The 14,685-nt window shown below is 32.3% G+C and overlaps 1 protein-coding gene across 1 annotated transcript; it reads right to left on the minus strand.

The window, feature by feature from the left end:
• On the minus strand, window positions 3,913-5,064 carry LOC109363558 (uncharacterized mitochondrial protein AtMg00810-like). The gene is made up of 3 exons (XM_019609819.1): window positions 4,623-5,064; window positions 4,422-4,511; window positions 3,913-4,109 (listed from the first exon to the last, which is right to left on the minus strand). The coding sequence occupies exons 1-3, from the start codon at window positions 5,062-5,064 to the stop codon at window positions 3,913-3,915; spliced, it is 729 nt and encodes a 242-aa protein (XP_019465364.1).

Genomic DNA, 14,685 nt, shown 5'->3' on the forward strand with positions numbered 1-14,685 from the left:
AAGATTTATACACAGTTAGTGCATCATTCACCATTTATTTGCAATACTTTTATTTAAAAGTCAATAATAACTAAAAATCAATGATAGATAATGTAGTAATTATATAAAAAATCTTTACACTGTGATCTTTTTCCTAATAAATAATATTAATATAATATTTGTATACAGTAACCTTCGATTAGTCTATGTCGCGTGAAAGGGATGGAGAAAGATGCTAATCGCTTCCTTCTCTAGTTTTAAGCTTAATAAATATTTTAGCACTAGTTATTAGCCCTTTAATTTTTTAATGTAATATAATTAAAGATTTAGTTTGAAGCTTGCTTGGAATTTTGGGTTGAAAAAAGTCCTCCTAGAATCTGACTATCTTAAGACTGTCCATCTTTTCCAAGATGGAGTTCATATTCGTCACCACCAAACCCTTAAGATTGTTTCTGATATTCGGTATTGGGTATCTCAGGGTTGGATTGTTAAAATAAGTTTGTTGTACAGGCTAATCAGGTGGCTGATTTCATGGCTAGAATGGATTCTTATGCTTCAAATACCTTTAGGATATGAGATTTTGCTCCTTTTGATTGTCATCTTTGTCTTGCTCATGCTCTCTCTTTTAGCCTAGCTTTTGTGTGTTTGTTTTTTTGTTTTCCAATGTAAAAATTTATATACAATTAGTATATTATCTATTATTCATTTGTATTATATTTTAAAAGTCAATAATTATAAAATATGAATGATGGATAACTTAGTGACAATATATAAAACTCATAAACTTTCAATATATACGTTTTTTCTCTTAATTTATTATTGTACATCTTATGTTTTTATTACAACCTAAGATATTTTTATACTAGCTATCATTCATTTTCACTTTTAAATGTAAATAATATAAATAAATGATAATAACATATTTATTGTATATAAGTTTTTTACATTGACATTACAAAAATATTAGAATCTTTTATATGTCTTATTTTAGACGACAAACATAATAAATGTATTTATTTATATAACATTATTACATTTTTCCTAATATACTATTTCTCTTTCTACTATCATTAATTTGTCAGCAAAGACCTATTTTAACCATTCACAATTTTTGTTACTACTAATTTGGTAACTAAAAATTAAAAAATCTGAAATGGTATCCAACGATATGAATATAGATCAAATTAGTTATTTTTAACATTTTATAATCTCTTAGAAATAATGTTTGGCCCAACTTGACACTATTTGAGTATTAGTTTAAATTTTTACCTTTTCGATAATCAAATTGGTACACCCAAAAACTTATAAGATCAAAGTAAATATTTATTCTTAATTTTTTTTTTCAAATTGTTATGTGAATCAATAACATGGAAAACAACAAATAATTCATCATGGAACTTCTAAACGAGACTAATTAATATAAAGACAATAACTCTTCAAAATTAAAAAATTAATAGAAAATTATGTAGTAATTACTATAGAGAACTATATTCGAAGAATAAAATAAATTAAAATATTTTATTATATTACAATATTCTTGATTTATATATCAAAATTTTGAATAATAATAGGAATTAATGTATTCGAATATATTTAAAACATCCTATAAACTTGTAAGAATTTTTTTTTATAAATTGACATGCTTTTGGAATGGGTATAATGCAATAGTAAAAAGTTAGTGTGATTTATAATATTTTTAAAAGCTTTTGACTAAAAACAATTTTGTTAATTAACATACAGATGAATAACATATTGACCTCTTAACTACGACTTTGGTTAAGATAACATAATTAAAGCTGTATTGAAATTATGCCATATTTGTTTATATATTTTGAGATTATTTTTACCTATAATCTTTCTTATTCTAAAGCTTTAAAGTTATTATATATATTATTTATAGTACAAATTTGTTGAGTGCTTTTTGGAAATGCAGTGATTTATATTGAAAAATGAAATAATTGAAACTTTTACACTTGATTTAATCATCATGAGTTTAAGTATTTAAAGTACGAAAAATGACATTTTAAATGAATGTATATTGTTTAAGATCTTTAGTTGTTAATTAATGTTATTTAGAATTAAAAACAAATATTTATTTCAGTCCTTCATGTTTTTCGACCTTACTAGTTTAGTACCTCAAAAATCGTAAAACCAAAAATAGTCTTCAAAATTCAAATGTGAGTCAAATTAGTTTCTATTAGGTGTTGTAAAATATGCTAAAATGACTAATTTGATCCATATTTAAAATTTTTATGACTATTTTAGATTCTTAATCTTATGAGGGGCCAAACTCGTAAGGTCGAAAAACATAAGAGACTAAAATGAATATTTACTCTATAATTAAAATGTTGTTCTGAAACTTTAAAACAATTATATATATATATATATATATATATATATTATTGTTAATCAAATAATTTTAATTATAAATTATAATTAAATATTATTGCTCCCTCTAAACTTTAGGAAAATCCACTATTGTTCCCGACTAAGGAATCACAAGATAGGTGTAGGTGTAACAAGGGATTTGCTGCAATAACACAAACAATATTTTTGGAAACTTTTATATTGATGATGAAAATTTGTATAAATAGTAAAGATGATAAGTATCAATGTTATCATATAGTTAAATTATTAAGAATAATATAAATGTATACTTTAATATGTTGATAGAAAATATGATGATTGGGCTTAGTATGTTTTTTAGTCTTGTATGATAGTGCATGTTCATGGTGGGACATATATATGTTTTTTGGTCGTTCAATTGTCGATCACCATTATACTTAGTTTCTCGTTTAATAAGATAGAAAGAAATCATTTGTTTATATTGTATAGTATGTGTCTATAAATGAAAACCATAACCATATTTATAAGAAGTTTATGCTCTACCATTAAGAGTAATGCCCCTTTTGAATACATATTTTTCATAAAAAGTGTTTTCCTTTCAATTCAAACTATTTCACTAAGAACATGTTCCATAATTTTCTTATTAATAACTTTGCCTAACATAAAAATAAAATTAGAATTATTATGTCCGTAGCCATAGACATTAATTGAATTAAATCACTTTAATTTAGTTAATAAAAATAATTATTTTAATATATTTAAATATTGTATGTGTAACTTAAAATTTCCACTAAATATCACCAATAACTTCTTTATTGGCATCACAATTTTTCCAGTAAATCTTCATGACCTTTATCATTAATAGAACTAACCTCTTATATTAATTTCATTTAAGAATGTATTTGCTTCTAAGAATAATTTTTCTTCACATTACCCTCTAATTTATCTAATTTTTTGTTTTATAAAATCTTCTTATCAAAAATCTCAACATGCATAAAATTCAAAATTTTGAAAGATAAATTATTTCTCCCAATTAAAATCACCCCTTTGTGAGTCATCAGAATATTCTGACATGGATGCTTGAGAACCCCCAAATCAAAAGAAATTCCATTAGACTTCTCTTGTTATTCTTCTCAAAATGGTGCCTACCATATTCCTTGATTGAAGATAAAATAGAAGATATTGAGAAGAGGATGAAAGAGAACTATTATTTGATTAATACTTCAAAGATACACCATATTTATAATGAACTTCTAAAAATAGAAACTCAGCCTAACCAACTAACTAACTCTCCAACTAAATTACACTTAAAACAGAAAATTAACAAACAAACAAATAAGGCTTGATACTTTTGAACAAGAACATCCAAGGTATCATAAACAAGCCTAGGAGATCCTTGAATCAAGTTCCTAATAACACTCTTTTGCTTGATTGAGAAATATCCATCAAGTTGGCCAAGACTCAGCCTATCATGAACTTGGATGCCATTGTGATTTAGGCTGCCTGGATAGTTTGGTCGAGACTGAGAGGTATGGTCAGTCTGCTTGTCCAAGTCATCCTAATCCAATCTAACCAAGCCATTCTGATCTAGCTGGTGGCCCTGCTTGAAGCATTCCCAGCTAATGATGCAATCTGATCTAAGCCAAGCTCCATGCTATCCTCCAAGTCATCCTTCATGATATGCTTGTCCCGTTGATCCTTGTTATGCTTGTCCTGCTGATCCTTGCTATACTTGTCTTGCTGATCTAAGCCAGGTTGACTTGAGTATTGGAGACAAACCTGTCCTACACCACAATTCATTAATCTAGGCATACAATTATATATTAAATTTGACACCACCCACAAGGGGGTTGAGCCTTGGTAAAAACATCAAGCAACTTGTAAAGCACTGGAAATTGGTAGAAGATGAACAATATCATTCACAACCTTTTCTCTTATGAAATGACAATCAATATCAATATGTTTGGTTCTTTCATGAAAAATAGGATTGGCTGCAACTTGCAATGCAGACTGATTGTCATAGTAAAGGACAACACGATCCTTATGAGGTAGGCTTAAATCATCAAGCATATATGAAAGCTATTAAGCCTCATAACCAGTGATTGCCAAGGCTCTATACTCTGCCTCTGCAGAGGACCTAGAGACAGTCTTTTGTCTCTTGCTTTTCCAAGAGATCAAAGACTCTCCTAAGAAGAAACAGAACCTTGTAACTGATCATCTTGTGTCAAAGCAGGAAGCCCAATCAGAATCACTAAAACCTTTTAAAGTAATGCTACTATTTGAAGAGAAAAGCAAACCTTTACCAGGAGCACCTTTTACATATCTTAAAATTCTCATGGCAGCTTTAAAGTGTTCAATGGTAGGAGCAACCATAAATTGGCTTAAGTGGCCAATAGAGAATGAAATGTCTGGCCTAGTGTAAGTAAGATAGACCAGTCTCCCAAGCATTCTTATATAGGAAGTTATGTTAGGATAAGGGGAGCCAGAGGTGCTATGCAAATTTATGATGTTGTCTATAGGACTAGTGTTAGGTTTAGCACCAAGCAGGCCAGATTCTTCAAGTAAATCCAAGGCATATTTTCTCTGACAAAAGCTGATGCCTTCCTTACTTCTGGCCACTTCCATTCCAAGGAAGTATTTGAGGACTCCTAGGTCCTTTATGTTGAATTTGCTATCAAGAAGCTGCTTAATATTTTGTATTTCATGTAAGTCATCACTTGTAATAATTAAATCATCCATTGCCTACTAGCTTGTTTTAGACCATAGAGAAACTTTTCTAATTTGCAAGCTAGAGATGTATTGGGTATGCTAAGGCCAGGGTGAGGTTTTATATAAACTTTATGTATTAGATCACCGGGTAAAAAGGTTGTGTTTACATCAAGTTGGTGAATATGCCATCCCTTTATGGAAGCTAAGGCAAGAATGGTTCTTATAGTGGTCATCTTGACCAAAAGACTAAAGGTGTCAAGGTAGTCAATCCCTACAGTTTGAGTATACCCTTTTGCCACTACCCTAGCCTTATATCTCTATATGCTTTCATCTGCATGATGTTTTATTTTAAACACCCATTTGCAGCATATAGCCCTCTTATCCTTAGGCAATTCAATTAATATCCAAGTGTTATTCTTCTCAAGAGAATCAAGTTCAACATTTATGACATCAACCCAATGTTGGTATTGGATAGCCTCAGTATAAGAATCAAGCTCAAAATCTGTGCTTATGGCAGCAGAGTAATCTTTCTGATTTGATGAAAGTTTTTCATAAGAGAGAACTTATGCTAGATGATACTTAATGTCTTTCTTGTTTACACAAGAATCAGAAGCTTCTAGGGAGCAATGATAATCCCACAGATAACTAGGGGGATTTCTATCTCTATTGGATCTTCTTGGATTTTCATGCTTAACACTTTCATTTTGAAGAGCAGGGTCCTCAAGGGAACCAAGATTATGGTTATTCTCTACATTAGTAGGATGATACTTAATGTAATCTAAATCATCATCAAGGTAATGATCATACTTGTTGAAAGAGGAAGTAGGAAGAAATACATCAATTTTTTTTAGTTATCATATCAAAATTAGAAAAAGGAAAAGTATTCTCATAGAAGTTAACATTTCTAGATATGAAAATTTCCTTGCTAGCACAATCAAATAATACATAACCCTTTGTCCCATGTTTAAAACCAAGGAAAGTACATCTTCTTGCTCTTGGATCCAATTTCTTTTTGTTGTTACTTAAAGTGGAAGCCAAAGCAAGACATCCGAAAATTTTGAGTCTTATAAAATCAGGATCATGATTGTAGAGCATTTGATAAGGAAATTTATTGTTAAGGTAAAATGCATGGGCAACCCCATAGTTCCAAAAACATTTTGGAAAAGAGGATTGATACATCAAGGCCCTAGTTATTCTTAGAATGTGTTGGTGTTTCCTCTCAACAATGCCATTTTGTTGAAGGGTTTCCACATAATTAGTTTGATGTATGATACCTTTTGAATCATAAAACTTTTTTAACTTCAACTCTGGTCCATTATCAGACCTAATCATTTTGACCTTGGCATCAAACTAAGTCTCAACAACGCTTACAAAGGCTTTAAAAAGGTGAGAAGTCTCTGATTTAGTTTTCATAAAAAAAAACAACCAAGTGTGTCTAGAATTATCATTAATAATAGTAAGAAAGTATCTATGTCATAAAATTGAGGGGACATATATAAGCCCCCATATTTCAATGTGAATGAAGTCAAAGTAGTGAGAGGTTTTGGTGTTGTTGTTTGCAAAGGGTAATCTTCTTTGCTTGGCATAGTGACATATCTCACAAGGGTCGTTGCCATTTCTAGTACTAATGAAAGGGAAATCTTTATTTAGAATATCAAGCTTAAGCTTTGAGGGGTGTCCCAACCTCTTATGCCATATGTCATCATTGTTAGAGCATGCATTGATACATGTTTTGTCATTGTTCATATTGTAAAGTAAATTCTTAGAACTAATGATGTATAATCTCTTTTGTTCCTCAGCTGCACCAATCATCCTCAAGGTTGATTCTTCCTGCAACACACATTTGGTGTTGGTGAAGATTAGCTTGTAGTCAAGGGCATTGGTTAGTCTAGAGAGATATATAACGTTAAAAGTGAACTTCGGTATATATAGGACATTTCTCAAGTATAAGTCCTTTGAAAATATGATAGTGCCATATATGTTGCTTATGACCTCATTTCCAATAGGCAATTTGATTTGGATATGATTGATTCTTTTGAAATATTGGAATTTTGATAAGGAAAAACATACATGGTCTATTGCACCTGTATCAAGACCCAATCCTTGGATTTAATATGATGAGTTATAGTTTCAAAAGAACCTGGATTAGAGACATCAACATTGGTAATCTGATTGGTGACCTGACATTGGTTTTTAGGTTCCTTAAGCATAACTAGGATGGCCTTATGCTGTTCAGAGGTGAATCCAGTCATGTTGCCTTTAATGCTTTGATTATCCTCTTCATTTGATCCAATAATGTTATTGACATTGTTGGTATTCTTGTAATATGGTGGGAAACCATGTTTCCAGTAACAAGTATCAATAGTGTGACCATTATTGTTACAATGAGAGCATATCTTTGAGTTAGATGAACCTCTTCCTCTTCCATTTCTAGAGCATTGTCCTCTTTCAGTTCCATTATTCTTGTTAGCAGCTTTAAATCCTCTTCCTCTGAATCTTCCTTTGCTTGGTACATCATCACTAGTGCTAGCCAGGATCTTGGTTTCACTTAGGGTAAGAGGTAGATTCATCTGTCTTTCTTATTGAATCAGTAAAGAGAACGCCTTGTTAATGGTAGGTAGGATATCCATAAACATTATTTGAGATATGACAGCTAAATATTGTTCATTAATGCCCTTCAGAAATCTGATTACATGATCATTTTGTAAGACTAAGATTGCAACTAGGGGGTGAATTAGTTGACTTCAAAAATTATGGCCACTTTTTCTACAATATAAATAGTTAAGAGCAGCGAAAATAATTTGCAGAAAGTAACAAGTAAATAATTAAAGAAATAAAGAGAGAAGAAAGTACACCGAAATTTTATACTAGTTCACCTTCTTGTCTATGAAAGGCTACGTCTAGTACTCTTGCAGCACAAGAGATTTTCCACTAAATATTATGAGTTGTAATTACAATATCTCACCCTGAGACTTCTAGTACCTTACACACTCACTAATACTTATTACCTTGGAAAACACCTTTCCAAGTAACTCTATCCCCTTTCTTATCACACCCTGTGAAAGAAATTATTTACAATGAGTGAAGAATTACAATAGTGGCTTGGATTTCCTTTACAAGTATGAAATGTGTAACACCGTGAATTTTCTGTGTATGTTTTATTATTTATTTATTTTAACAACGATCAATTTTATAAATTAATCGGTATTGAATTAGACTAAACCTTAGTTGAGTGTTAGTCTTGTTTTGTGATTTCCTATTTTTTGGTAAATATTTGTAATTTTCTGTGACGGAAAGTTTTTGAGCTGCTGTCGGGCCCAAATTCGCCCGAATTCGGCCCAATAACGTATTTTTGAGTTACATAACTCGGAATCGAATTCTGATTGCGCCATTGGCTTCGAAATATTATTTCGAGTCAAGATACACATCAATTTTGTCTAGAACGCATTTCTAAATATTTTTCACTGTGAATTCTGTGTTTCAAAGTTCTAATCGAAGTCGGGAGATTTTTAATATCTGATTGAGTATTAGCTGACAATAATCGAGCATGGTTTATTCATGAATGTTTCGCCGAAAAGGTCGCATCGCTTTCATGTAAGAGGCTTGCTTGTGGAACAAACAAAAGTACATATTCTCTTACACAAAATCCCTAAAATCACTCACCTATCTCTTACACAAACTACTTTTTGAAAATCCATTGACTTTTCCCCCCAAATATGATTTCTCTCTTTAAGGATCCAAATCCTAGCTAAGAGAATACCTTGGCATTTTCAAACTCTTCTTCACTTTGCATTCTCTAAGAACTCTCAAGGTAGTTCTTCATGATTTTTCATTTTGATTTCTTCATCTCTTAACATCTAACCATTAGATGTTTATGAAATTTTAGTATGATATTTATATGTATGTTATGAACATTTGCAACCGTTGAAATGTTCTAAAAATCTTCCTAACTCTTGTTATGTTCAAAACTCCAAAATAGATATTTTCTTGAGCTTAGAAAGTTACTTTGAAACCATGAACTCTTTGTGTTCATGGGGCTGTTTTTAAGGTTTAAAAAGTTGTATTTTNNNNATTTTGAAAGGAGCCTTTAAACACTTTTGAACCATGTAAAGTTTGAAACTTTTCATTTTTTTTGGCTTGAGAAACCATAGCCTTGAACAAATGCAAAATAGTTGTTTTTCGGATTTGATGATAGAAATAAATGTTGTAGTGAAACATGGTTAAAGATGATGATATTTACATCAAAGGAACCTCTGAGGAGTTTTCTAACCATGCAAAGTTTGGATTATTTTCACTTGTTTTTGGCTTGAAAAACCGTGGCCTTGGACAACTTTAGAATAATATATTTTTATTGATGAGGTTTGGTGGTGTTTCAAAGGGGATGATTTTCTTATCAAAGGAACCTTTAAAATTTTTAATGATACGTTGAAAGAGCAAAGTTTTCCTTAGAATTAGGTCTAAATCATGGCCTATATGTGTTTAGGAAAAGTTTAGTTTCTAACTTTGAAATCCAAAATGTTTATGGATGAGTTTTTTGAAAAAGTGTCGTTTTAGAATATTATGAGATAAAAGTTGGTTAGTAAATGATATTCTTTGACTTCCAAGTTCAAGTAATGATTTGGAATAAAATATGACTTATAAAAGTATTAACTTTATAAACTTAAAGTGTTATGAAGTAAAGGATGGTTGATTTGTTGTAGGATGAACATTGATAAGGTAAGTGTAACTAAAGAAATGTTGATTTAAATGTTGTTTAAGTATGAGATCAACACTATCAAGAATGTGTTGAAATGACCATGAAAACCTATTATACAAAATATGGAATCTACTTAAGATGACGTACTTTAAAGTGGTAAGATCAACTTGGGAGATATGGATTTAAAAGTGTAGACTTGGATTAAGAAACTTACCTTAAAATGGTGAAGTATGACTTACAAAGTCTCCATGAAAATATAAATCTATGAAGTAATAAAAGTGTAAACTTTATTAAAAACTTATCTTGGAAAACGTTGGATATCGGAAACAAGATTTTCGATGATAAAGGATGGTTCAAAAATATGAATCTTGGACCGGATTGATAAAAGTGTTTGAGTTTATAAATGAGTTAAAACAATGTTTTTACCTTAGGGTTATCATGTAAAAATCTAATTCGTGAATCACTAAATTGTTTATGTGAATCAATGGATGAAAGTGCTTGGGCAAACGTTTCTCGCCTGGGCGAGGGCCAGAGAACATGTTTTGGGCGTTTTTGGCACCCACACGATCGTACCTCACCCGAGCAAGTCCAAATAGGTATTTTGACCAAATATGGTAGATTTTTAGCTTGAGCGATAGTCCTGTCGCTTGAGCGAGAACCATGTAGAAAATTGAGTCTGTTTTGATGAATTGGTCGCTTGAGCGACAGTCTCTCGCTTGGGCGAAAGACAAACAATATTTTTGACTGATTTCGATTGTTTGATTGCTTAGGCAATAGCCCTAGCTTGGGTGTGAAGTTTATAAACACCACTCGATCAAGAAACTAAAATGCATTAGGATCGAAAACAACGGAGAGTTTCGATCCGGTCGCCCAAAAGGGCGAGGAAAATGGTCTTGGTAACTGGACCACCTCGCCCGGGCCAGTCAGTCTCGCCTACGCGAGGGAGAAATAGAGAAGAATGGTTCCAAATAGCGCTTGGGCGCGGGCCAGACAACCTGTTTTGGGCGTTTTCGGCGCCCGGGCAACCGTACCTTGCCTGCGCAATTCCAAACAAGTATTTTGACCAGTTTTTGGTGGATTTTTAGCTTGACCGACAGTCCCCTCGCTCGAGCAAAAACCATGTAGGAAATTGAGTCTGTTTTGATGAATTGGTCGCTTGAGTGACAGTTTCTCGCTTGGGCGAAAGACAAACAATATTTTTGACTGATTGCGATTGTTTGATTGCTTAGGCAATAGCCCTAGCTTGGGTGTGAAGTGTATTTACCCTTGGGAAAGACCGTGACTCAAATTATTGAACCCGGTGCCCAAAATCGACAAACTTATACAAGTAGCTTTGTTCTTGCGCTTATTTAGGGCAAGGTTTCCGACTGTGATGTCGTGATTAGGGTGATGCCCAAAAACAAATAGATCGATCATATATCCTTGCGAGGAATAATTTTGGTGCGTTCAAATCGGTTTGTTATGGGACATGTACTCTTGGTTATTTCCGAATAGTATATTGGGAGGATATTAGTGAAAGGATGGATGAAACAAGCATAACATTCATACATTGAGATTGTGGACTTTGATCCTCATAATCTGAGATTATAACATCATTCATCATTGTGCATTTTTATATGTGATGTATAGATTGTGTTTATTATGTGTGTCTGTCTGGATGTGATATTCCTTGTAATTCCACACCGTCAATAAGTAATATTCATTAGATGTCTCGATCCCTCTTCTTTCTGTTTGTCTTCGGATCGCGTTTTGTTCAGATCGATTGTTCTTCGAGATTCGGAGTTACCGCTTCTCGATGTCCCAGGAGGGGGCATGGAGGATTGAGGGAGATCGGTACACCTACACAAGCCCTTGCGACTTAGATCTCTGTAGGGTACTTTTTGATGTGCTGGATTTCTCAGCTTTTTGTGTAATTTCAGTTTGGGCGAATATTTCTTCCGCCTTGTATTTCGTACAGATATTTTCCGTTATTAAATGAAGTATTATTCAAAGTTATATTGTGTTATTTTTTGTTACAATTATGTAACGGTTTTTTATTTTCCGTAATGTATGTTACTTAAAGTGATGTCCCGAAAAAGAAATGAATATAAAGATGATAAGTTTACGTTACATTATTCAAAACAAAAATTTTACCCATTTTTGAGCATTATATTTATGGAGTAATTTTCGGGGCGTTACAAAATGTAATATCACTTGCAATCCAATAACTCTCTTGTATAATAAGTAGTATTGCTCAATAGGTTTGTAAAACTTTGAAACAATTACTTCAAGTAACTAAGAAAAGTTCTCTTTTGAAAGTGTAAGAACTGAGTGCAAAAGTGCGGAAAAATAGTGAGAGAATTTTTCAAAATCGTGTGAGAGTTATATGAAAGTTGTGTGTTATGATTACGAGTTTTAATGCCTTTATATAGGCTTTCCAATCACCAAAATGTCTCTTTGAAAGGGTAGGAATTGATTGGAATAAAAACATGTCTTTTGGGTTGAAACTCATTCACTTTGAATTTGAAAATCTGATACAACACCTCTTAGTAATCGATTACAACATTGAGTAATCGATTACAACATTGAGTAATCGATTACTCAAATGTTCTATCCACTGATCATTTATTTTTGAATTAGAGTAATCAATTACATCAAGTTGAGTAATCGGTTACTCAACTTTAATAACACTAGTAATCTGTTACTCAAAGACAAGAATGGATTACTCTGATCAGTTTTAAGTTGGATAACTCCTTTCTCACACTCGTAACCTGTTACTTAGATGAAGTAACTTGTTACACACTATTTTTGAAAATTGTTTTATGTATTTTAAATTGTTCCAATTTTATTTTAAAAATAGTTTGAGCATTACTACTATTGTATAATCCAGAGTATATGATAGAAGTACCTATTTAGACTTAGACTAAAAGTATTGAATATCTTGAAGCTTGAATCTCCATTGTCTTCATAAGTATTCTTCCTTTTCTTCTTTTTGGTGATGTTGGTGTCTTTGTTCAAAACCGTGCCAAGGTCAGGAGCAAATATCTTCTTCACAATCTCCCTTTTTTGATGATGACAAACCGATATCTGCTTAACAGTGTAGTTTTCTGAGAGCAGCATACTTTGTGATATTCTTGAATTGTCTTGAGTATGCTCCCCATATCTTGTATGATCCCCCTTTCATTTGGAGTTATGTGCCTGAAAGATTTTAAACAGAAAATACACTCTCCCAACTTTTCTCCCCCTTTTGACTTCATCAAAAAGTAGAAAAACCAAGAGTTTCCAGCACAATATATATAAAGCATACTATATTTATATGACAAGCATAAAAGTAATCATAAGATATAAAATAAACATCACAATGCATATCATAAGACATAGATATTCAACAAAAACAACATAAAGCAAATTTTGTTCGACAATATAAAATGATTACAACCATAAAAACATAAGTAAATAGTTCACTAATATGCATCAAAACAAAACAGAAATCCTAGACGCAATCTAAGACTCAGACTCAGAGTTATCTTCATCAACGTCCACGCTACTCAGCTTAGAAGAGAGACGATGAAGTTCAAATTGGATTTGTTGATTCTGAGTATTAAAGGCATCCATACGGTTAGTGATGTAGCCTCAAAGAGAAATCAACTCATCCATAATTATCAGATTTGAAGGCGTGACAACAGATGAGGAAGATTGAGCATGAAACTCAGAAGATTGAGGTTCAGAAGGATTAGCAGGGGCATGTTCTAGATCTTTCTTATGCTTGTAGGTCCAGTCACGAAGATTATATGTGAAGCCCATTTTGTGGACTGCATCCACATCAATATGACTTTCACGAGGGTTAAGCGGGACCTTAGTTTCTCCAATAGTAGAAACACCAAAATTCTCAAGGATTTTTGTTATGAAGATTGCATATGGCAAATGGCTTTGTGTTCCTCTTACATACTACATTTGTCTCATTATCATCAGAGTCCAATTGATTTTCAGATTAAATTTCATAGTATACATCAATTAGAGTTCTATGTCAATTATTTGAGAGTGATTTGAAATTTTTGGTAAGATGACATAGCTCAGAAAATAATGAAGCAAATGGTCTTCTAGTTTGAGATGTCCAGTAGATAGGATATCTCTATTTTTGACATTTTCACCATAGCCATGTTGCTTAAGCATTTCTATTTCCTCTTTGGTTATTCTACACAGAGAATAATAAAAATAGTTTCGATCATAGTTTTCCCAATCGCATACAAGCCCGAAGCCTGCAATGCTCCCCTGATAGGGTATGTTACAAAACAATGAACTCATGGTTTTCAAATCCAAAGTAATGTCTTTTCCTTTTACATAGGAAGTAAGATGGTTTTTCCTAAAGTTCATGTTACAGTAAAATACTCTAATCAGTTCAGGATAGATTTTATTCGATTCACAATAGAAATTGAAAAGGTTTTTTTGTCTAAAGAGATAAGGAAATAGAAAATCTTCAAACTCAAAATTCCCGAGATTACCATATTTGGGAGTGAAGATAATGCGACCATGAAAGTGCTCCTCAAAGATTTTACGTTGCTCATCATTTGCTAGAAGTCGCGTTANTGATGCGACCATGAAAGTGCTCCTCAAAGATTTTACGTTGCTCATCATTTGCTAGAAGTCGCGTTAAGTCAAGAGGGTTGGACTCCAAGGATAAAGTTCCATGGTTCCTTTGAGTAGGATTGGTGCGTTGCTTCTTGGTTCTAGATGGGGAAGCCATTGAAATGAGTTTTTGAAAAGTTAGGTTTTTGGGTTTTGGAAATTTGGGGGTTTTTTAGTTAGGCCACTAAACATGAAAATGATGGTGTAGAAGTGTTTAGAATTGAAAATATGATATGAATAGACACAAAAATCACACAAAACGGATCAAAAACAAAGATTTGAGGGTTAGAGAGGGTTGAACAAGAGAGAACACGAGTTGATGTGGAAGATGAGTTTGAAAAGGTTTAAAA

The sequence above is a fragment of the Lupinus angustifolius genome, chromosome LG13, assembly GCF_001865875.1.
Source record: "Lupinus angustifolius cultivar Tanjil chromosome LG13, LupAngTanjil_v1.0, whole genome shotgun sequence".
NCBI classification, from domain to species: Eukaryota; Viridiplantae; Streptophyta; class Magnoliopsida; order Fabales; family Fabaceae; genus Lupinus; species Lupinus angustifolius.

Bases quoted from the DNA above. Each gene is read 5' to 3' on its own strand.
- LOC109363558 (XM_019609819.1), bottom strand. From the start codon at position 5,064: ATGGATGATTTAATTATTACAAGTGATGACTTACATGAAATACAAAAT. The intron at 4,512-4,622 runs GTTTGCTTTTCT...GTTTCTTCTTAG, and splicing joins AAAAGGTGCTCCTGGTAAAG to GAGAGTCTTTGATCTCTTGG. The intron at 4,110-4,421 runs GTTATGAGGCTT...ATTGTGGTGTAG, and splicing joins TAGAGCCTTGGCAATCACTG to GACAGGTTTGTCTCCAATAC.